Genomic DNA, 25,270 nt, shown 5'->3' on the forward strand with positions numbered 1-25,270 from the left:
TAATCCTTTAGGGGTTTGGGTATTTAATATGTTATGGTTTAACATGCCTCTGTTATAGCCGATTTCACTAAAACTCTTTTCTTATTCCTCAGTGCGTATGAAAGCACTTCCAGATCTATAAGTCCGGATTACTAGTTGTACAAAAATAACACTTTAAATATGTACTTCTCAATGCAGTGTTATTATGTGCCTATTAGTGTCCAAACTTGGTTAAAGAAATACACTTTTTTGAATTTTGAAGAGACTGTATCTTATTTGAAGCCCAACCTTGTTTCTCTTTCTTAGCAATAGTTTTTGTTAAATTTCACCACTGTGAGGCATCGTTGAGGCAGAACGCAAAGAAGCATTGGCAAGGCCTACAGGACCTACTGGCTAGGCCTACAGGGCCTACTGGCTTTGCAAATATTTTTTAACCATGTGGTACAGCATTGCAGCTAGTGTGCAGCGTCACTATTGATGCAGCTGCTGCACCATTTTCTATTCATGTACATGTGGTCAACATGCATGCACGCACCTACAGAATTACTTGTGCATTTGATTTTCTATTTAACAATCTGAGATGGATCAGTAAATAAACAAGCATTGGCATAGCCAATAGGTCTTGCCTTTGGGACCTTATAAGTGTTTAGCCATGCAACAGTTGATGTTGTTGCACCAAGGATATTGTGCTGCATAGCTAAATACTTATAAGGTCCCAAAAGCGAGACCTATTGGCTATGCCAATGCTTCTTTTATGTCTAATGCAGCTCAGAGTTGCCTTTTTGTATGCATAGTTCTCAGATAATTCATAAATCACATCTTGCACTTAGATGGAGATTCTATATTCGGCTTCCCAAAACTGAGCTTTTCACTAAAATAACATTTCGAAGGAGGCAGTGCGGTTAGTCGAACATTAAGGAGATGATTGAGCAGTTTCCTCTTAGCACAGTGGAATGGTTTGGACATAGAAAGGCCTTTGAGCAGGAAGCACGCGCTGTAGAAAACAGACCCCCTGGATACTGTGGCATAAATGGGCAAATTTAGCGGCGCAAAAATTGAAATTTAGCTGCATTTTAGTAACAAATTATTTTACTTTCCTTTTTTAAAATATTGCCCCCAGCGGGTCCCGCCATATGCCTATGGGCCACAGACCAGAATGCATTCCTTTAATTAAAAAAAAAAATATTGACCCCAGAGGGACCCGCCCACATGCCTGTGGGCGGCAGACCTGAATTCTAACTTATTTAAAAAAAAATTAAAAAATTGCCCCTAGCGAGTCCTGCTGCATACCCATGGGCGGCAATCCAGAATTTTCTTTTCTTTGGAAAAAAAAGAAAAAGGAAGAAACACATGTTGCCCCCTTGGACTTGCCACATTGTGCTCCCTACCTCTCCCTCAGCAGTCATACCATCTGCTTTCAGCCCATGGATGGTGGAGAAGGAGCTGAGAAACTGCATCTTGCCGGGGACAAAACTTACCTGCATCCCTGTCCAAGCAGCAGCAGGTCTTTCTTTATTTTTCTTCTTCTGTCTTCCCTTCTGTCTTATCCCTTCCATCTTCCTTTCTCTCTTCTACCTTCTTCTTCTGTCTTCAGCAGCAGGCTTGCTCTAGGCACCTCCACGCAGGAGTATGCAACGCAGCAGCAGGCAGGTGAGTAAACAAACACCTTACCTGCTCGCTGACCTCCTTTTATTTTGCTCATCGGTCAACGTTAGACCAATAAAAGGTGTTGCATTCTTTGAATTTCCTGGGCACATTTGTAAAAAGTGCAGGCTATTACAAAACTGCCAATTTAGTGATTTTTTTTGCAAATCGCAAAATCCTGGATGCCTGAGAAAAGGAGCATTCCTCCGCAGCCTAACATCAAGAAAGTTCACACACTAGCAGAGGCTGTGTGGTGGGTAGGTTTTTGCAGGCAAAGTTTGTTTTCTAATGCACTTTGCAGAGGATTTTATACTCATTTTATACATACGTTTTTAGGTCTTGCAGAGTCAGCGCACATGCGCTGCCCGGAGAGACTTTAGTAGGTGAGTTTTCAAACTGCTGCTGGCTGGCGACAAGCTTGCGTTCACGCGAGCGTGCATGCGCAATCCGCCAACCTTCAGCGCCATCTGTCTTTCCAATGGCTTGCTCCCTTCCTCCGCCCCTCTCCCCGCCTTCGCGCTACAATAAATAGTTTGTAAAGCCGATAGGGCACCGAGTGGCGCCCATTTCCTCAACTTCCTAAATAATTTGAGCATTGTTAACGCACTTGAAAATATAACCCTGAAGGAATATCAGGGGCGCCAAACATTGGAGAACAGTTTTTAAGTCGAGCCTAGAACAGCGCATGTGCTGTTGCTCGCTTACTCTTCAGCACTATGTGGTCGTCTCTTGCACTCTTGGTCTTTGGCTCTATCTGCCTGTCTCTCACTCTTTCTTCTCGCCTTCGTTTCTCTACTGAGGCTTTGGATTTCTGCATCTCGCGCGCTCCCTTTACTTCTCTCTCGGACTCTCTCTCTCTCTTACTTTTGTTTGCACTGCCTGTCTCCTCCCCTCTCTGTCTCTCGCCCACTCTCTTTCGCTCTTACTGTCTGTCTCTCACTACGTCTCGCCATGGGGCTCCCCCTGCCAGTCTCTGATTGTCTTAGCAGCAGCAATTAAACCGGTAACTGGTAATTTTTACGTGGTTCTATCACACTGCTGTACTCCCAACATCATTGATGACGTAATGATTACACCACTGAACACAACACTTCACAAATAGTTTTAAATTGTTTTAACCCCTGTGTATAACTGCATGTTTTTAACCTCAACACATTTTGGCACACACTGTGACTTGCAGCATCTGAAGGAAAATGATTCATTGCTGCCGCATAATATTTGTGTAAAACTTTAACTAGCCTACTATTCACATTTAACTCTGTAAACCATATGCTAGGTTACTCTACTGGGTAGCTGTATAACACAGCAGCTGGCTATTACTTTGCCTCCGTGCGTTTTCTGAAAACATTTGACTACTTACGGTACTCTAGAGCAGGTTCTCCGTTAGGCATTTGTTCCTGAACCCCACTGGTGTGGTGTGTGGTTTGAAGGGTGTGTGTTTTGAAAGGCGTGTGTTATTTTTAAAGAGGTATTTCCTGAAGGGCCGAGAGGTGAGTGGGTCTTACAAAACATGTATTTGTAAAGAGCACATATCAACCCTTGGGGCTTTTTGGCGCAGGCTACACGTGTATTGTTATCCATCTCAGTGGTACTAATTTTATCTATCTCTGAAGGGTGAAAGGCAGAGTGGTCCCATCGAGATTAAAGTCTGTGATCATGAGCAGTTCAGCAAGCCAGCAGACTTAATTAGACCATCCATTCTAGTCCATCTCATAAGTGTACAGTTTATCGTCTCTTTATGGTAGTTTGCAGTAACGGTTTGGGTCTTGAGCCACGCTGCCCAACCCGAGTCAGGTCTGGTAGTGTTACCGCTTAGGAGTAAAATATCTTGTGCCCTTATAAATAACCTGTGACTGTATGTCAACCTTCCTAGTTCAATATGTGTGGGTCTTCTGGGGAGTAATATGTCCGATCAAGGTACCAACGGAAATATCCCATCTATAGTACTTGTTTCCCAGTCACTTGGAGAAAGCCTGTCCCTTTCTTGCACTGCTTCCGCTGCTCATGGGTGCAACCTCCCTGTGAGGTTATGGCTGAAGTTTCCCCGCCCTATGTTCAATAGAGAGATCTCCGAGACCCACATACCGGTAGTTCCCATGTTTACCCTGTTCCATCGGAGTTCGGCGCTCTGTTTCCTGGCCTCCCTAGTTATTGTTGTTTTCTTTTTTTTTTTTTTGCCAACATCTCTCCAGATGTACACACTGTTGGCTAAAAAGAGGAGAAATCCTGGTTGCAGCCAGCGATGGCTGCTTTGAGAGGCACCTGGTTTCTTTCATCTCCTCCTAGTGATTTACAGTCTTTCCTCTTGAGCTGTGATAAGGCTGTGAGTGACCAGTTTATTGCCACGTGTTTGCCTGTTCTTTCCCCAGCCTGTGTAACCAGTGCTTGGGTATGCCCCAAACTTGCACAAAGCAAGCATTGGCATAGCCAATAGGACTCGCCTTTGAGACCTTATAAGTGTTTAGCCATGCAACAGTTGATGTTGTTGCACCAAGGATATTGTACTGCATAGCTAAATACTTATAAGGTTCCAAAGGCGAGACCTATTGGCTATGCCAATGCTTGTTTATTTATGTTGTTTTGTAATATCATGTAAAATGAAACTACTAACATGGTATGGCCGATGCAAGGATATGCTGATTTCCTTTCACTCATGGCCCACTTTTCTGAGAGTGGAAAGGTGGGGATGTGAAGAGCCTACTGTGTCTTTGTGTTCTTGTTGGTGCCCGCTATCCTGCTGTCCTTGCCCTGGTGGGACAGGAGTCCCAGTGCCCCCAGAGAGCTGCGCTGCCAACACCAGCACCCTGGTTGGAGACTACATCTCCCAGGGTGCAACGAGCCATCCACAGGTGTTGCGAGTGAGGGGGGAGGTGCTTGAGCTTCCATCGCGCACAAAACGCTGCCTCTCCCCCGCGGCGTGGGCCACGCCCAGCCAAAGCCCGGGCCAAGGGTGGGCCTGTCCTTGTCCGTCATCGCCCGGAAGAGGCAGGGCAGGGCCATCCCCCTTTTGTTTGTTATTAGACTATAAAGAGGAGCCGCTTATTGCTTAACAAGGTACTGTGTTGAGTTGCGATATCCCTCTTTTCACCGCGAGAAACCTTTACAAACTATCGATTCTTAATACTTGCAATTTTGGGGAAAAGCTTGTGTTTTCACCATTGCCCTTGGCTTTTGTTTTGGTCGACCCAGAGGAAAGATTGTGCCTAAGTAAATGTCGATGGTGTAACAATGGGCAAAAGGAAAGCCATGGAAGATATGGTGGAGGGGGGGGGGTAAATGGCGCTCCGGGCGGGGCGAGTAAGGGGAAAAAGGCGAGGAAAGCCGAACGCTGCCAACAATTGTGTGATTGATAGAATTGAGTCTCTAATCACAGAATGCAAAGGGATATTAGAAGCTGAGTTGCCTGTGTCTGTTGGTGTTGTCAACCCCTTGCTTGAGGAGAGCAGCAGCCCTCTTCGCTCAGCCACAATACCTTCAATGTTCCAGAACCCCCCACCCCTCCCGTAAACACGCCTCAAGCAGCAGCGAGGCTACTCACCCCAAGGCAAGGCAGCAGGTAGATATTCCCCCTCAGCGCTCTAGTGCAGCAGGCCACGATGCTGCAGGCCATCTCGAGCCCACCCTTATCTGCTCTAATCGTTTTGCAGCATTGGCTGATGCGCCTGATTGCTTTGGGTAAGTAGCACCCCAATATCAAACACCAAACCTTACTGAGAATTCCATCGAGAGAGCCGAAACTTGTGTTTCTCTACCTCAAGATCCTATGCAGGTTGTTAATTCACTTAGGATGGAAATAGGTGCGTTGAAGCCGGTGATTGAAGAGTTAGTGGCCGCTGTTAAACTAATAACCCCAGGCAATATATTGCATAAATCAGCAGTTAGTTTGTCGTCTAAAACCTACTCGCAACAGGCACTCACAAATACACATAAAGAGGGAGTCACAACACACAAAGGTCTCCTCTTTCCTCCCACAGCACCCGTCCGTCAGGTTTAAAGGCCCCCCCATCATAGACAGGTGGGTCCTTCTCAAGCTACTACACCTAATATTCAGCCAAAACAACCGCCTCTTCAAGTTAATCCAAAACACATTAGATCCAATAACACACCAGTAAATTCACGCCCGTGCCCAAAAGAATCTCACCAATTAAGTAATCCATCTACTTTTCCCCTTGTACAAACGCGAACAGTCTCCATGGTCAATGTCCCCAAGCTTGTTTTGCCTGGTGGCCACGAAAATGAAGACTCTCTAAAAAACAAGTCCATACATTGGATTCACCATGTCAGGTGTTGTCGATCACTGATATGGGAAGATATAGTCAGGGCACGGAGATGCACGTCCTATAACCAAACTCTGGACTGCTTCGAACTTACCCTGGCTACGCCCGATCTGCCTGAAGATCTTTTAGCATTAGAAATCCGGACCTGCCCTCCGGATTCCTCGACTATTCAGTTTAGTGGCTTCCCAACAACTGCTTCTTCTAGGGCACAGGATAGCCTATTAGATTTGCACACAGAAGGGGAGGGCTTCACTGGAAGCCATTGATTGACTGAAAACTGATCTCATTTTACATCATGAATCCCAACCTATTTCCTTTACTAGTAACTCAAATACCCCTCCGTGCACACAGCGACCAAACCTTCTTGATCAATCATTTATTAGCTTGAGTTCCACTGATCATATTAGCTACATTGCCAACAAGTCCAGGGGTCGGAGGGCAGCTAAATATATGGATACTTCCGGTTCCTCCCCTTCTTTATTGTCCCAGATACAAGAAACTCTTTTATTCAAGCCAGTCTTCATCTCGGCCCCACATTCAGAGCTTAAGATCATTTTCTGGAATGTAGCCGCGCTTTTTAATAAATTGTTACTGCCCGACTGGAACAAACTAATAGAAGGTCAAGACATTTGTCTTTTTCCGGAAACCTGGAGTTTAGCTCCTCTCCATAAGTCAGGTTATACTTGTTTTTTCACACCAGCTGTAACCATGGGGAGAGGGTGCCCCTCGGGAGGCCTTATTATTTGGGCCAGTATTGCTCTGGGCTGCAGAATCGCGCAACGCCGTCGTGCAAGCCCTGATATAATGAGGCTCACTATTCGTGGAAACAGAGGTGGTGTAATTCTTGAGCTGTTTAATGTATATGTTAGGGGGACAAGAGGGGAGGTATCCTCATCTATTGTTTCATCCCTGTAGCAGGTGCTATCTAGCTGCCCGTCCGACTCACATCTTGTTATTGCGGGAGACTTTAACTGTACGTTTGAACCTCTTAGCTCGGAGGACATGCTGGGGCTAGAGGAAGATGATGCAAGGCGGGATGTCCCACCTTTAAGTGTATCCCCTATTAAAAGATGGTCTCGGGTTGCAATTCAGCTGAACGCGCTTACTCTGGAATTTGGGCTGAGGGCCACCAATGGCAGAACAAGGTCTGATGCTGTAGGGGCCTGCATATTTAATAGTCCGTTGTCCTTCCCGCATTGACTACATCCTAATAGATGTAAGACTCTGGAGTAGCATGATCGACATGGAAATAGTCCCCACTATTGACAGCAACCACAATCCACTTTGTTTGACCATAAAGGTCCCCTGGTCCTCCTCTTGTCCTGTCTCTGGTGTAAGCACTGCCAATGTAGACTAAGGAACTGGCTCCATCTAACTGTAAAAGATATCTCAAATGGCCTAACATTGTTGTTAATGAATCAAAAATGATTGGCATCAAACAAGTACTGACAGAGAATATTGTTGATTTACAGGAGGCATCTAGCGTATTTGACGCCCCAGAGAAGGTCTTAGTAAATTATGTGAGAACTGTAGAGCAGATGGGTCCTTTTTCCAAATAGCAACTAGCCGCAAATCCCATAATGTGCGAACAAAAAGTGGGCAGACATGGTTCTCCAAGGACTGTAGACAAAAAAGGAAAGCTTTAGCCCTTGCTATTAAAAGTGAAAATTGTCTACGGGTCCACATTTCTAGGAGGAAGTACAAAGCAGCTCTGCTTTGTGCCAAGCTGAAGTGGGAAGAATCCCACTGGCAGGATCTGAAGGCCACCAGCACAGCAAGGGACGCCAATTTATTTTTGAACCTTGTTAGGGGGGGCTGACAGAAAAGACCCTGAGTTAATTCCTAATCATATTTTGAGTCAGGATTGGTTTGATCACTTTAGCAAACTTTATTCGGGGGTAGATGTAATGAAGAACCAGGGACTTATGGGCCTGGCGGCACAGGGTACGCCTTAATCTCCTGAGTTCACCTGCTTTGTCGAACAGAGACACGGGACACTCCGTTAGGCGTAGAAGATAAGGTTTATTAGCTGCAGCTAAATACAGTTGTCCCAGAAGTACACTCGGTATGTTCTTAGGAGACTGCCACTTTACTTTGTGGCGCACAATCTTTTATAACACACATATTCACAAAGAACACTCCCAATGCATACAGGGTTAACCAATGAGAAGAATGTGAAAACAAGATATTAAGTAACTCAAATAAGCCTCTCTTCCAACTGTGTTTGGCACCCTTCCCCACAAGTTAATCAGTGGTAGTGTTTATATTTCGACTTGCAGGTGGCAGGACACATTTGTATGCCCCGGAGGACAGTTGTGAAATGAGAGAATACGAGTAAAGAATAGCGAAGGCCAGAGGATAATATAAAGTCAGGAAAGAATGGTGCGAACCAACAGATAGTCGAGACAGGGATCAGTCAAACCAGACGAGGATTAGTGGAGTCGGCCAGACCCTGACACCAGCTTTAAACAGAGGCAGGAGGTTATTTGACACTTTGCAGTAGGAAGAGGAAAACAACACCTCGTTCACCGTGCTGCCTGAGTGAGGGCAACTCAAAATGGCGGCGGGACACAAAATGGTGGCTAAATACGAACGGGATCGGAAAACTGAATTACCTCAGACCCTCCTTTTGCCATTAATGGCCATTTTGCAAAACGCACAGACTCATTTTAATCTGAGTCGACGTCAATAGCCATGAGGTCATCAAGCTGTTGCTGCAACATCATTTTAATGCTCTCCGTCTTCGGTGACACAGGCCTTGGGACACAGATAGTGGCACAAAGACCACAGATGGCGGGGCCACACTGCATACAGAGACGACAGGAAAAAATGATGGCCAAAACCACTCCAAGGAAGGTTAATACCTTCCATCCCCATTTGGACAGTAATCCCCAAAACCATTCCAATAAAGACCAATCTCCTTCGTCCTGATGAATCGACTTGAAGATCACATGTAATTTGGAGATGGCTTGGTATACCGTAGGGGCATCGTCAGGTATATAAATGCAACAGCTAGATACGATCAATTTACAAACTCCACCACGATCCGCAAGAATAACATCCAGAGCAATCCGGTTCTGCAATGTCATGAGACGATCCGCCTGAAGTTCAGCTGTGAGATTACTCAAGGCTCCCACAGTGACATCTATGGTAGTCTCAACAACACGAACCAATTGTCTCATGTTTCTACTGTTGGCCATTGGGCCCCAAAAAGGGAGAAATCCTTTAAGGAAATCACCTCCCTCTTGTCCTGCCGTGTCTTTAGAATCAATAATCCCTCTGCCATATCTGTTTCTGTGATGTCCCGAAGGAGCAGTGTATGTAGGAGGGAGAAGAAAGGCTATATAGCACGTTCCTGAAAAATCTGTCAGGCACGTGTAGGCTCTATCGTGGCAGATAAAATACGTGCCCTGGGATGGCACTAACGGTGGTGAATTCTGAGATGTGTAAATGTATGTATGGGAACAAAAACTCTTTCCTTGTCCAGTGTCAGTAGTCTGGCCATTCATTTGTAAACAAAAGTTACCTCGATGAGGCACAGTCCAAATTGGTGGGGATTTGTCCTGTTTAACTCTTATCTGTAAGGCTAGTAACGTAACGTGTCACGTTCCAACCATCGTATGCCCGTTTCTCATCAACAGGAACCCTAATATTCTCCACAATTCTAGCCATAGCCACTATTCCTTTTATCAGAGAACTATGACTAAAATCCTGTCCACTACCATATGAACCAACTGGACGTCTAAATCGGTTCTGATATGCATTTGAAAATATCACAAAATAGGCCCAAGCGGAACCTTCATAAGAAAATGGAAGGGCTAAATATGGCATCCCTTTGTCTGTGGTATGAGGCATAAGTCCACACACCCAACAGTCAGTTGTGTTGACTACCAATTGGTGTTGATGCAACAACTGGACAAATGAATTGTTAAAATATTCTGTTCTCCTGATTAGTTCATTTTGGGGAAGCGTATGTAATTGATGTGGGGAGATAGTAGAATGAAGAGGCAAGGAAATAGAAGTAGGGACAGATTTGTGCTGCATAGCATGAACAATCCAACCTACACAAGCCAATAAGGTACTAAAAAACATAAGAACACACAATGTTATGCCACATTGACTGTACACTAATTTACAATATTTCTTTCTCATCTCTTCCTTCTTATTCTTTCCCAATTTGACATCCATCCTCTAAAATTGTTGCTCATGGCAATCTTCCTTACTCACTTGGCTGTGATTATTAGCCGTCCTATGACACTGCAAGTCCTGGGGGCCTAGCCACTATACAGGTCACAAACCAAGACTCCTACCGTGACCCTGCAATCTGGACAGATGATACATGTCACGAAAGAGATGAAAATCTCAGGTGTTCTTGACCAGTCTAGGCCTTAAATTATATCGAGTTCTGTTCAGTACAGTTTGGTCCTGAAATAGTGTCTGTGGATCTGTAGTGTTCAATCGGAGATGTGGCGGTACGGCTTCTTGCAAATCGTCGTCATCTTCTTTCTCTGACCAAATTCCATCTAGGTGTGCACTACTGAAAGGTACAAACCGGGGGACCCTTTCGCCTTCAAAATCACCTACACCCTTACGGACCCACTGGTCAAAAGGCAAGGGCAAGGACACCTTTTTGCAGTGCACGCCATGGATCCAGTTCTTTTTCCCTTCGACTTTCACTGCTGTACGTGTCACCAGAAGAACTTGTCGAGGCGCCTTCCAACAAGGTTCCAAATTCCTTGTCCTCTGAAAATATTTCACACAGACCCAGTCTCCAGGTTGGATAGAAGGACCTGGGTCTGTGGAGGCCTCTGGTAAAGCATTTTGAACCTGTTGGTGGAGAACACGTAATTTAGTGGTGAGGTCATGTAAGTAGTCAATCAGCATTGGATACTGTATGTCAGAATACTTTTTACGGCGAGGGACTCCCCAAACATTAGCCGGGCGCCCAAAAACAACCTCGTATGGGCTGAGTTCCAAACGAGAATGTACAGCTGTTCTAGTGGATAGGAGAGCCAAAGGTAAAGCATCGGGCCAGGCAAGTCCCGTGCTAGCCTGTACCTTTGCAAGCTTAAGTTTGAGAGTGCCGTTATAGCACTCTACCAAACCCGCTGATTGAGGATGGTTCGCCGCATGGAATTTCTGCCCGATACCAAGACCGGCACACACCTTTTTCATAATTTGGCCCACAAATTCACTTCCATTGTCACTCCAGACAATGCTTGGCAAACCAAACCTAGGGAAGAACTCTTTCAGAAGAACTTTGGCAGTGGACAAAGCAGTGTTGTCTTTCAGGGGGTAGGCCTCTATCCATCTGGAGAAGGCACACACCACCACCAAAACATATTTGAGATTGTTGCATCGCTCCATGTGAATATAATCAATTTGCAACACCTCAGAAGGATATGTTGGGGGAGCAAAATGACCTGCTGGAGTTGGGGTTCCCTTTCCTGGATTATGCATCAAGCAAACGATACAATGCTTATTATTATATTATAATTATAATATTTATTAAGCGCGCAGCTACTTCCAACGGAAGTGTCCCGGCGCTAGCATCCATCCGGAGAGAAGAGAGAGGGGAAACGCAGTGCGGTATAAACCAGAGTTAATTAAGGTAGTCTAAAGAGCCAAGTTTTCAGAGCCTTTCTAAAAGGAAGTTCCGTCTCTATCTGGCGAAGATCATTTGGCAAAGAATTCCATAGCAAGGCGGTTTTGGTGGAAAAAGCTTCACTAAATTATCTGCACATTTTGGTATCCCTTCGTTCAGCCACACTGGAGCCAGAAGCTTACATATTCCTTTCGCACTGATGTGGGCTGGACCATGTGCCATAGCAACTACAGGCAGTACATAGGCATCTGGTAACAGCCAACGCTGGTGTTCTGACAATTCTATCCAACACCCCATCGCGTCTAACATTCCTGTACTCTCTTTCCACCTACTCAACTCTTTCTCTGTAGCCTCTCCTTGAATCGATCTCCCACTTTCTATTGTATCCTCACACATTCCTTTTTCCTTGACCCAATTTGCAGGGCCCGCAACATACATGCGACTTATAGCATCTCTGGCTGTTTCTTTCGCTACCTCATCCGCAAAAGCATTCCTGCGACCAACATCATCAGTAATCCTCTTATGCGCACTACACTTTGATTGCTATCTGAGTAGGCAAAGCAAGTGACTCAAGAAGATCAGTTTCCAACTGACCATGCTGTATTTGAGTACCGTGGGAGGTAAAGAATCCTCTTTCCTTCCACAAACGACCAAAACTATGTGCCACACCAAACGCATACTGGCTGTCAGTATATACATTCACTCTCTTCCCCTTAGATAACACACACGCTCTGGTCAAAGCTATCAGTTCAGCTGCCTGAACTGAATTATGTCTGATGCGTGCTGTCTCCACGATTGTATGCAAGGTGGTAACAGCATAAGCTGAAGTTGTTTCACCATTAGGGAGTTTAAAACAAGAACCATCCACCCATAGGATCCCATCCGGGTCCATTAGTGGTGTATCTTTCAAATCAATCCTACCTTTTGTCTCCTCCTCAGTACGGAGAAAACAATCATGATGTTCCTGAATACCTTTCTCCTCTGGAAGAGATAACAATGTGGCTGGATTTAAAGTGTTACATCGTTTGATGTGCACATGACTAGCCAAGAGCGTCCGCTCATACCCAGACAAGCGAGCACTTGTAAGATGCTGCGTTTTCGTCCTATTTAGCAAGGTATCCACTGCATGTGGTACCATAACAATAAGAGTGTTATCTAGCACCACTCCAGCAGACTGACGAATAGAAATTGCTGCTGCTGCTGTAGCTTTAAGACAACTAGGCAATGCCTTGGCTACTGGATCTAATGTAGCCGAAAAGTAGGCACATGGCCGCTGCTTGTCTCCAAATCGTTGTGTTAAGACTGTCAACGCACAACCCTGTCTTTCATGGACATAGAGCGTGAAGGGCTTACTGTAATCCGGAGTAGCCAACACAGGAGCAGAGCACAGAGCAGAACATAAATCAGAAAAACTCTTCTGACATTTGTCAGTCCAAAGAAGGGGTTGGGGTGTGTCTTTCAAAGTGAGTGCCAACAAAGGTTTTTCCAACAAAGAAAAATTTGGAATCCACTGTCTACAATAAGAGGTAATGCCCAGAAAGGCACGCACTTCTCTTTGTGTGGATGGCACAGACATTTGTGCAATTGCTTGAATACGTTCTGGGGTCAGTCGCCTTCCCTCCTTCGACAAGAGATGACCTAAATAGGTAACCTCTTGGCGGGCATATTGTAATTTAGAAGGTGAAACCTTATGGTGAAGGTCAGACCAGTGACGCAATAGTGCAACAGTCACGTTCTTGCAAATATCCTCTGAATCAGCAGCAATCAATAAATCATCCACATACTGAATAAGGGTAGCACCTGGCAGCAAAGGAAAAGCATCAAGCTGGCACTTCAGAGCTTGGCTATAGATGGAGGGACTTTCACAATAGCCTTGGGGTGCGCGCTTGAACCGGAAACTTCGACCTCCTAAAGAGAAGCCAAAAATATCCCTACTCTCTTCAGCAATGGGGATGCTGAAGAAAGCATTTTTCAAATCAATAACAGAAAACCAAGCTGCCGAGGCAGGTGGTATAGTTAACAGGGCAGTGATACCTGGAACAACAGGAAACTGCGGTACAACAATCTTATTAACCTCCCGGAGATCAATAACAAAGCGAAAACAGGAGGCTGAGAAGGATCAGTGCGTTTAAGAACCGGGAGAACAGGACTATTGCATTCATTTCCCCTCGTCTCCTCAACCACACCCTTCTGAACCAAATCATAAATAATAGCAAAAAGCGCTCTTTCACCATCATTGGGAATTTTGTATTGAGGGATGCGTGGCAATTTAGCATTGGGCTTGAGGGTAACAACATAGGGTGGGATCTCAAGACAACCAACATCATTTGGACCCGTAGCCCAAAGTGTTGCAGGGAGAGAGAGCAATTCAGGTGAAAACTGATCTTTAGACAGATACATTGGATAAGTCAGTTTCTGCCCCAAAGCAAGATGTACACCAGAAGAACAATATATTGTTGCATGCAATCTTTTCAATAAATCCAAACCCAACAGTTTTTCGCCGCAACCAGTCGTTAAAAGAAGCGGAGCTTCCAAATCATAAGAATCAATTGAAATAGGCAGAGGACAAGAGACCGGGCTATGAACTGGGGCGCCAGAAAATCCTACGGATACGTTTGTTAAGCCATACAAAGGTGCCCCAGGGAGTTTGGAGTGAATTATAGAACTTCTCATCGCACCAGTATCTAAAAGAAATGGCTCTGAAACACCCATTGTAGTGACATTAACATAAGGCCCATTCTGATCTACTGGAATACAACTCCCTCACTTTGTCTATGGCTGTCCTAGTTAGCGTGAAGAACGTTATTCTCACCTTCAACATAGTAATCATCATTGTAATACTGTGTAGACTGAGTATTTTGCTGATCAAAGTAGTTAATAGAATGTGGAGGTGGAAGGGAACTCTGTGTTTGGGGCAACATACCTCGACCTCTACCCCTGGGCGCTAACTGGGAACCACCACGACCTCGTGGAGTAGATAGTCCTCCATTACGCTGTAATAAAACCGGGCAGCCATTATTAAAATGACCTTCCTCCCTACAATAGGCGCATTGGTTAGGACCTAACAAAGGCCGCGGAATATAGGGCTCAGGCTTTTGAAACACCCTCTGAAACTGGGGAGGCTGTTGAAACTGGCGCTGAGCAGAGCGAGGAGGATAAGCTTGTTGCAGAAGAACCTTCGTTTTTAATTCTCTAGTCTTTTTCTCTTGCTTGTCTTTTTCCTCTTTGTCCCTGTTTTCGTAATATTGAGCAGTAGCCAATATCTGAGCAGAAGAAGAAACAGCCCATGAACTTTCAGAGTCTTTTAATTTATGTGACAACTCGGGAAGCAAATTAAATACGAATTTATCTACAAATAATCGCTGTCCACCCTCCGTAGTCATATCCTGACCACTGTGATCAATATACGCCTCCTCAAAACGAGTGAAGAAATCGGAGACACTCTCATCCTTCTTCTGTTTACACGCAGCTAATTTATCCCAATTAACTCGTAAGGCGGGCATCATTGTTTTCATTAAAGTAATAATCCTACCAGGGAGTTCTGTGATCAAAATGTCAGGCTTAGCACCACCCACTTGTGCTCTATCCGTGGCAGTTATAGCAGCCCACGTACCACCCAATTCTTGAACGTGATCCTCTCTACGAATCCGAGCCCATAACACTTGTGGGACTACATTTCCCATCAACATGTCAATATCAGCTAAATTCATAATAGAGGCATCAACAGTCTGGGACAATTCTTTATAGTAACCAGCAGGGTTTTTACAGGGATCCGGTAAAGATTGTTTGAGGGCCAAAACATCAGATCTCTTCCAGGGGACATGTACCCATATACGCTGGAAGTGAGCGGGAATAGCTGGATTATTACCTACTTGCGCAACCTCTTTCCTCCATATCGGAGGAACCTCTCTCATTGGGTAATGTTTCAATGTCTGCCGAACAGCAGGATCAGAATCAAGAAAAGTTTGTGAAGAAAATAAGGACCTAAAAGTAACAAGTGTCCTTACGGGGTCCTCAACCTTAGAACCCACAATGAGTCCTTTATCGAAATTAGCCTGAACATCCAACAGACCCTGGGGAAGTAAACCCAAATCCATATCCTCTCATCCTTTAGCAAGAGTGTCACACATAACATTAAATACATATCTCTGCGTGGGCGCATCCACTGATGAAAGGTGATCATGATATCTTTCACACTATACTGGGGACCCTTCTCGATCCATTTGCGAGCGAGAGAGTCCAACGCCACCCGTTCGTCGGAACCTGGAAGTTGACTACGAGACTGTCTTCGAGAAAAAGCCGGAGACATGTTCAGAGTCCCAAAGAAAGGGGACAAAAAAAACAGAGACAGTATCTGTTATTCGTTTGCGCACAGTAGGAGAATTAGACATAAGGACAGGGGACAAGGTATTAGGTGATACAGGAGAGGAACTGGCAGTTATAAGGGGAGCCGAAGGCAAAGGAGATTGATGTTCAGGAGATTGAGACAAAGGAATCGGTGGCACAGGAGGTGGGAGTGGCAATACCGGAAGGGGCAAATGTGGAAGAACCGGAACAGGTGGGGGGACAACAGCCAACTGAACAGGTTGTAACAACGGGGGTGCATTAGCACCTTGTACATAGGGCGGAGGCAATCTCAATAGGTGGGACATCAAAGGGTCTTCCTCCAGATCCTTACTTTTATCAGAAGGGGAATTAGGCAACACCGGATAGCATCTATCTATTGCCATACGATGCTGTCTCTCAGAAATTTCCATTGCATTATCAATCTCATTATCTTTAAACTGCTGGGCAGCCTGTATAATCCTCATATTTTGTGCTTTCTTATCTCGTTTTGCCTGCTTAATTTCTTTCTGTTTGGCTTCCTTACGCCAGAGGCGGAAAGAGTCAAACATTGCCGGCCGGGCTTTTCTTTTGAACAATATCGCTTCCAAATTGTCTAATATGTCAGGCTCAAAACTACCATTCTGTGGCCACTGTAGAACGCCATCGTTCTTCCTGTATCGGATCCATGCCTTATTAAAGGCAATGGGGCCGACACCATGTTTTGAATAAAGCTCATAGGTGGGAGTTCCAACCGGAGGAATCGGACAAGAGTCCTCCAGCCGGGAATCCCTATTACAACCAAGGCAACAGAACTTCCTAAACTTACTCAGACCAGGCATCGTTATTTCACTGGACTGTTCACAAACATCAAGGGGTTAAATCAAATAATATAGCACAAACGTACTCACCCCTCGGCTTCGGCTTTTGCAATAGCCGAATCAAAGACCCAAATCAAAACAAAATAGTGGGAGCTACCCACCAATACTTAACAAAGTGTCTTCTTACGCCAACAGAGGCCCGTCTAACGTCTCGCGATACCAAACATCACCAAAGGGACCAAAGCAGGGCGGCAGTCAGGGCAGCAGTCGTCAGCAGCCATCAGAAAGGAGAAAACGCGCTGCAAAAGACCTTCGGACCACTTCGACATACAGGGGTCGCTTGACGTGGTTCGCGATTCCTCCAGAATTTTCCTGCGGGGATCCTCGGGCAGAACTGCTACCTCTGAAGCCGGCCCACGTTCGGGCGCCAATTTGAAGAACCAGGCACTTATGGGCCTGGTGGCGCAGGGTACGTCTTAATCTCCTGAGTTCACCTGCTTTATCGAACAGAGACACAGGACACTCCGTTAGGCGTAGAAGATAAGGTTTATTAGCTGCAGCTAAGTACAGTTGTCCCAGAAGTACACTCGGTATGTTCTTAGGAGACTGCCACTTTACTTTGTGGCGCACAATCTTTTATAACGCACATATTCACAAAGAACACTCCCAATGCATACAGGGTTAACCAATGAGAAGAATGTGAAAACAAGATATTAAGTAACTCAAATAAGCCTCTCTTCCAACTGTGTTTGTCACCCTTCCCCACAAGTTAATCAGTGGTAGTGTTTATAATTCGACTTGCAGGTGGCAGGACACATTTGTATGCCCCGGAGGACAGTTGTGAAATGAGAGAATACGAGTAAAGAATAGCGAAGGCCAGAGGATAATATAAAGTCAGGAAAGAATGGTGCGAACCAACAGATAGTCGAGACAGGGATCAGTCAAACCAGACGAGGATTAGTGGAGTCGGCCAGACCCTGACACCAGCTTTAAACAGAGGCAGGAGGTTATTTGACACTTTGCAGTAGGAAGAAGAAAACAACACCTCGTTCACCGTGCTGCCTGAGTGAGGGTAACTCAAAATGGCGGCGGGACACAAAATGGTGGCTACATACGAACAGGATCGGAAAACTGAATTACCTCAGTAACCCGCCAAGAAGGGCCGTATGACCAGTTACCCATCCGCCTTACCCCAAATACTTGCAAACTCTTTACGCTTAATGAAGTAGAAGTGGCTATCAAAAGAATAGTGCCAGCAAAAGCTCCTGGTCCAGATGGTCTCCCTGGGGACCTATTCCTCGCAGACCTTCGTAATTGGGCAACATAGATTATGCTCATAAATAACTCTATCTCTAATGGATGCTCCATACCCGAACCGTGCAGAGGTGGTGCCAATTTACAAAAAGGGAGCTAGGGAGGACCCTGCTAACTACCGACCGATCAGCTTGATTGATGCTTTCCAAAAAGTAGTTGGCAGGGTGTTGCTGCAGAGAATCCAACTATGGGCTGAGGACGTGAACGTCCTCTCCCATTATCAGACTCCTTTATTGGAAGGTAGTCGTGATATGTAGAGGCAGTCTTTACCCTGCTTTTATTGACCTGAAGACTGCTTTCGACCTGGTCCCTCGGGATCGGTTGTGGAAAGTCCTGGGTGAGATGGGCATCCCTCTGTTAATACTTAACTTGCTGATCCGTTTGCACAAGGGTAAATATGCACAAGTGAGATGGGGGTCTCAAGAGCAAAAAACTGTCAGGATTCCTGTGAACAGGGGAGTACGCCAGGGCTGCGTTATGGCACCCACCCTGTTCTCTTTATATGTGAATGGGGTGGTTAGATTTCTACAGGAAATTCCAGCTGATGCCCCGGCCCTGGCAGGAGATGGGGTACCTACTCTCCTGTTTGCAGACGATACACTGTTGATCTCTAAGACCCCAGGAGAGTTACAAAAACTCCTAGATAGGCTTCAGCTGTTATGTAATTCTAGGGGGCTGATTATTAATACCACCAAGACCAAACTGATGACATTTAACCCCTACAAACCATTCAGGCATAATTTTACCCTGGGAGGAACACGCCTGGAGAGAGTCAGCACGTTCGATTACCTCGGTATTCGACTCTCCGAAAGAATGCATTGGAGATCCCACATCTACAAGATGCTTCTGAACCATAAGCGGGCTTCTGGAGCAGTAGGTAGAGAACATTGCTCCTCTCTTACGATTTATGCTGCGAAGACAGCTAGCTTGGCCCTATACGGTGCTGAACTGTGGGGTTTTGATAATGTAGAAGAGATCTGTAGATCAGAAAACAAGTTTTAAAGAGATTTAGTGATGCTTCATCGAAATGTACCACTCAAACCCCTGATGAGTGATATGGGTAGAAGCTCTTTTACAGATATTTCCAGATTACGTCCCTTGCTTTTTTGGGGACATCTTCTGCGGACCGCTGAACTTACTAAATATGCTGCTGCATTCACAGAGGTAATTAATCTAGACAGTAGCCACAGGGTCAGCTGGATGAACAACGTTAAGAAATTATTATTCACCCTAGGCCTCAAGGAATCCTGGGATGGCCAAAACCCACCCAGTAAGGTTGACCTCAAAAGATTATACTGGGCCTGGGTTGATAGACAGGAATTTAGTAATCCCAAAGCAGGGAGGCTGACAGAAGATTTTTATCAGCACAAGCAGCACATGTTTCTGGAACCATGCTTAGATTTTATCCGGAGACCAAGAGATAGGGCGCTTTACATACAGTTTATTGTTGGCTCTCTTTTGGTTTGCGAATTAACTGCTAAGTGGAGTTCCCCCTTATCAGACAATTGCGAGTTGTCCCTGCTGTGAGGCGCCGAAAGAGGGTGTGGCTCAGATCATGTTTGCATACCCAGCTAGATCAAGATAGCTAAAACCCATCTGTAGCCAGCTGGGCACTTCTGATCCATCGTGCTGCTTTGCGAATTTTAAAATCGGACCCAAGAACCCTTTTTGCTTGTAGTGTGGCAAAATATCTCAGTTGTGCTTGGCTTGTCAGGTCCAGATTTTTACGCAAGGAGGTCTGATATTACTTTGTGAACTTTTTATTACATTTTACAATTGTCTTCAAATAGCCCAAATGAGTTGAAAAGCACTGTCACTTTATCTAATCAACTTTTGAACACATATCGATTGAATTTTACTACTTATTGGAAGTATGAATTAATTTTCCACTCTAAACTTGGGTTTAGCTCATTATTGTCTATGATAAATAACGAAGCAAATAATTGCTAATATATTATGCCCTAATGGTTTTTATATACCTTGTTCATAACAATGTTTTTATGATAACCTGTATTTTTATTGAATTGTATGAATGATGATGCTTTTATGATACTTGTTATCGAGATAAAGCTATTTGACTTCACTTGGATGAGACGAGTGCAGCAATAATGCACTCCTCCCTCCTCAATATAACACACAAAAGTCGTCTCTGTCTAGTACCTCTCCAGCGACCCACATGGAGACCAGTTAGAGCACCTTCCTCACGATTGTGTTTTTCAACACTTTGTTGAACCTGTATTCTCCCTCCTAAGTGTCTGGATACCCTCTCGGTTAAATAGTGCGCTATGCAAATCAATATAACATAACATGCGTGCACACTTACCAATAAAATCGAGCCAGGAATTGACCAGGAAAGAAACATATTCCATTTTATTTGCTTTGTGAATGATTTTTACTTATTGTTGTGAAGGAATATGATACCCCAGTGCAGAGGTCAAATATGTGCCTTAGGACACTATATCCTATCTTACATGCGGCATGCATTTGATTCTCTTTCAGGTGAAAGGGGAGAGCACGACTAAACACCAGGGAGAAACGGGTGGGGGCAGCCCACTTAGGCATTGGTTCTAACCCCACTCATCAAATGACCCGTTAGTCTTTCTGCCCCCCCCCCCATGCCCACCAGGGGGGCAGATACGTTTTTAGCTCCAATCTTCCCTGATGGGAGGGACAGAAAGCCCTCTAGATACCAGGGAGTTTTATTTTATTGCTACAAAGTGTGGGGATGGCCTGCCCACCAGCCCACACATTGGACCTAGCCTCCACCTCCATTATGACCACAACAGTTTTTCTGCCGCCCCCTCTGGGGTCTAATGCATCTCCATCTTTTTGGCAAGAAGGATGTTGTGGTTTTGGGTGCTTTTAGAACAAAATTGGAAATAGCAGAGTAGGGCTAAGTCTAATTATCGTCCTACTTGTATGCTGAATGTCTGCACTTTTTGGATTCAGGTCAGCTGCCAACAGAGGAAACCTACCAAACCCAGACATTTCTGAAAACAAGACATTCTGGGGAGGCCAAGGTGGTATGCTTTGCATGGATCACCTAATGTTTTCTTACCCGCAGTGCCCTGCATACCTCAAAGTTTGCCAAAAATTGCATATTCACCTTAGATTTCTGTGACGTAAAGTTCCTGAATCAGCAGAAAATTCACAAAAGTCCTACCACCCAGCGTTCCCTCACTTGTCCCGATAAAAATGCTACCCCTCTTGTGTGACGTGGCCAACAAATCCGGGTCAATGAGAGTCTCTGGTATAATCCCATTAGCCTTGCTTTGATGCTTCCCTGTCCTATGCACTAGGCCCACGCACACACGCATTCCTGAACAGCCATCTTGAAATGCTTGGTGACCCCTAGGATTCCCCTAGGTGTCTAGTTTTCAAAATGTCAGGTTTGCTAAGTTTTCCTGGTTTTCATATGTACCGGCTGAGCTAGGGCCCAAAATCCACAGCGACTCAAGCGTGTCGGTTTTGAGTGGAAAAATGTGATGTATCCATGTTGCGTTTTGGTCCGTTGACTGTCACATGCACTAGTGAGGTACTCTTTTAATCAGAATACATGTGGGAGCATGGGATAGTAGGATATGTATTATTGCCAGTTGCATTTTGCTGCATTTGTGCCTTTCAAATCTAAGCCTGTGTGTAAGACAGAAGACATTTTGAAAATAACGTCTAAATCATATGCTCATAAGGGTACGCACAAATTCAGAAATGTTCAAATAACCCCTCCTACTAAGCTCCATATATTGTGCCCATTTCAGAATAAGATAGGTTACCTTAATACCTCATTTTCACTCAACATATTGGACCCTATGAATTGGTCTATACTCAGTACACAATAAAAAAAACACTGTACAGTGCAGCTCATTTGTTGGCTTTGGGTACCTTGGGTTCTTAGAAAACCTACAAACCCTATATATCCCCTCAACCAAAAGGGTCTAGCGAATGTAATGGTACATTGCTTTTGTAAATCAGTCATTGTGACTAAAAGTTACAGATGAAAAGACTGTAGTTGTTTTTTTCATACTCGTTTTCAATATTTCTTTATTTCAACAGATAATTTATTTGCAAAAACCTTGAGGGATGTACATATAAACCCCTTTCTGAATTCAGAATATTGTCTAGTTTTCAGAAACATATAGCTTTCGTGAATCACCCATGGGATTCACACTGGTTTGCACCACAAACTGGAAGAAGGCTAAAGGCACAAAAAGTAGGAAAAATGGGCTACCACTTTGAAAAATGGCAAAACTGTGCTAAACAAAAAAAAATTTTGATTCATCTCTGCATGTTCCTGAAAGCTGGGAAGATGGTGATTTTTCCACATCAAAACCGTTCGTTGATACTGTTTTTATGAAAAAAAAGCACACTTTTATCCAGAGCACTTTTTCCATTTTTTCCCCAAAACTCAAAATTTAGCTATGTTTTGGCTATTTTCCTGTCTCCTCCAGGGGTATCCACAAACCCTGGGTACTTTTAGACTACCCAGGATTTAATTTTTTTTTTTAAAAAGGGTCAAATTTAACGTGGGTAGCTTATGGACAAAATGTTATGGAAGCCTAAGCACTAACTAACCCAAATAGCCCAAAAAAGGCTTAGCGCTGTGTGGGGAGGGGTCATCCTAGCTGCGAACAGATTAAAGGCAAGACCTATTCCCTTTGCCAAAACTTGTTTTACTTTACATCCGTGGGGCTTATAGTTCTGATGTTACAGTTGGACAGACAGGACTTTAAGTCTGTTAATGCAGAGTAAAACCCCGGATTTGAGACCTCTGTAATAATTTAAATGGAGCAATTTACATTTTACTCACCCAATACGCACATTCAACCATGTCCCATGCCCCCTTATCGTTAAACTGGTTTTGTGTTTTTTTTTGTTTTTGTTTTTGTCTTCTTTAGGTAGCTGCATTTAAGTTATCTTGTTCTTAATCCCCAGTCTGTTTTTGACTGACAGACACCTAACTGCATAGTGTTGTGGTTTTAAGATCGTGTTTTGAAATTAGGGCTTGATATGAACTTGGTAAACAAAGTACTATTTTTCTCAAATGTCACATGTTTGAATAGTGTTCGTAGAAAACAGTGGCATATTGGGCATAGGCGGTGCCCTGGGCCTGCCTACAAAAATAGCCCCACCATAGCTTAAGTGCTTTTGAAAGCAGTGTTCTGAAAATAACACTACACTATCTACTAGGTTAGAGGAGAGACATACATTCTATTCATCATAACTCGATTACTTTCATCGCATTACTATTCACGCTCAAAATGCTTACAAAAGAAGTTTATTTGGTTGCACAAGCTTTCCTTAAAGCCTGTTTCTGTGTTTGCATTTGACAAAATCCCACCCACATTTCCCCCAAAGAGCGTATGCTTATTTATATATGCAAAATGGTAAAATAATAGATTTTATAGATCAATCGGTTCGTGAACAAATAATTTTCAATCACCTGAACAATGTTGATGCAAAAATGTTCAACAGTTTTCTCGTATTGATCGATGAGCACTGTGGTTTCTTGCTTTTGTTCTGACTCAGGTGGTCTGTGCTTTGTGTTGTTGCAGGTGCGGGCACAAAGAAGCTGTGTTTTTCCAGTCACACAGCGCAAAGGCTGAGGTAAAGAAAACAGCGGCCTCCTATTGTTTGACTTCATTGTTCCTCTCTTTATGTCAAGTCAGTCTTGTTTTCAGCACAAAATAAATGCTTTCACATCTCATTGTAGATTTACTTGGGTTTTTGCTGACAATAGGCAGGTATGTAAATGCTAGGGAAAGTTACTCAACGAAGGACAGATTGGCTTTTTAAGCATTTGTTTGTTGTTTCCTCAGTTTGTCACTCGTCTTGCCTGTAGAACTGGATGGCTTAGTGGTGCTCCAAAGGATCACATTCGGTTTCCCTGCTACTTCGCTTATTTGAATCTTAACTTGGGCTGAAGTTGTAACACATTACCCTTTTAAATTATTTTCCAGTCTATTACTGACTTTTACAAATCAGCGCTAGATTTAGCATGTGTTGTTAATTTACTGAAATGGCAGATTTATGTTTTTTTGTGAAGGGTGGTAAACAAATTAAGCAAAACTCAATTTTAGGTCTCTCCGTTTAACGTGCGCGGTCTGTTGCTAGACGAATTGTTAGCTTGTAGTGGACAGAAAGCCCTCCTTTGGTTGGCTTACTTGCCTCTCGCATTTGCTTCCTTCTTATTTGTTAGCGTTGTCAGCTTTCCTACTCTTTTCGTTTGACCCTCTCCTGAAGCATGTATACATTACTGTGCTCTTGCACGGTTTGCTTTTCAGGTGCTCCATGAGATTGCATGTTTTTTCCAGCTGTCTCCCTAGTATGCTTCTCTTGCCCTCTGCGTGATTCTCTCCCCCTTGTATACTCTCCCGCCTATGTTACTTCCTCCCCACATGCTTTCCAAAGAGAAAAAAAAAAGATTTCACTTTTCTTTTCCATTTTGATTGCTAATATCAGTTAGATCTGCAATTAAAAAGAACAAAAAGCCTATTCATCAATGTGTAGGCACACACCTGCATTTGCCTATAACATTTTGCAATCACCTTTTATTTCCCTTATTTAGCCAAGCTGCATCTCTAAAAGGTACCAGTAAAGCCAATACATCCCAAATGCGATACCTATTGGCTTTGCCATTGCTTTTTTAAATTGAGGCTAAAACTTGTACCCATAAAAAATACTTCCAAAATACATAGAGCGGTCTAAACTATTCTTAAATTCATACAAACTTAATAAAACCAGAATTTCTGTGATAAATCTAAGTAATGACGAATTTGCACGAGTTTTAAAGCAGGTTTCTGCAGCTACCAAAAGCGTAATTGCATTGCGTGATAGCTGGCACAGCACAAAATCTCAGTTTTAATAGCTGTTCTGTGGGCAATACTTTTTCACCATTAATTAGCTGGTAAGCTACATACTAGCACAGTTTGAAGTATGTGCTACTGGGTACAGCATTTGATCTCCCAATTTTATAAAGTGTACATAGGGCCAAATGGGGTTCAGGAACGTTTACAGTGAGTAAAATCTACATCTTGTTGGTTTTAGTATGATAAATGTGCATACAAACTCAACAATGTAAAATTCACACATCCATGTTATTACATTGTACTTTGATCGCCTAACCTTAATTTCTAATAATGATCAGATTATCAGAAATGCTTAATTCTAGCCAGGACTTTAGCTAATTAATTCTGATGGCTTGTGTTCTGTGTCTGCATTCAAACATGTCTCTTGACGTTGTAGTACTTCTCGAAGTGTAGTAAATAATTTGAAGATCGGACTAGAGAAGGTGATATTCTGACATTTTG

At 44.0% G+C, this 25,270-nt stretch overlaps 1 protein-coding gene across 2 annotated transcripts in view; it reads left to right on the plus strand.

The window, feature by feature from the left end:
- The window catches only part of POLR2I (RNA polymerase II subunit I), a 216,763-nt gene that overhangs the window by 182,342 nt on the left and 9,151 nt on the right, over positions 1 to 25,270 (plus strand). For both annotated transcript variants that reach the window (XM_085625663.1, XM_085625664.1), the window contains exon 5: positions 23,516 to 23,567. In XM_085625663.1, coding sequence (XP_085481789.1) covers positions 23,516 to 23,567 — 52 coding nt within the window. The remainder of the gene's footprint in view (positions 1 to 23,515; positions 23,568 to 25,270) is intronic.

Source organism: Triturus cristatus, chromosome 9 (genome assembly GCF_964204655.1).
Source record: "Triturus cristatus chromosome 9, aTriCri1.1, whole genome shotgun sequence".
Taxonomy (NCBI): domain Eukaryota; kingdom Metazoa; phylum Chordata; class Amphibia; order Caudata; family Salamandridae; genus Triturus; species Triturus cristatus.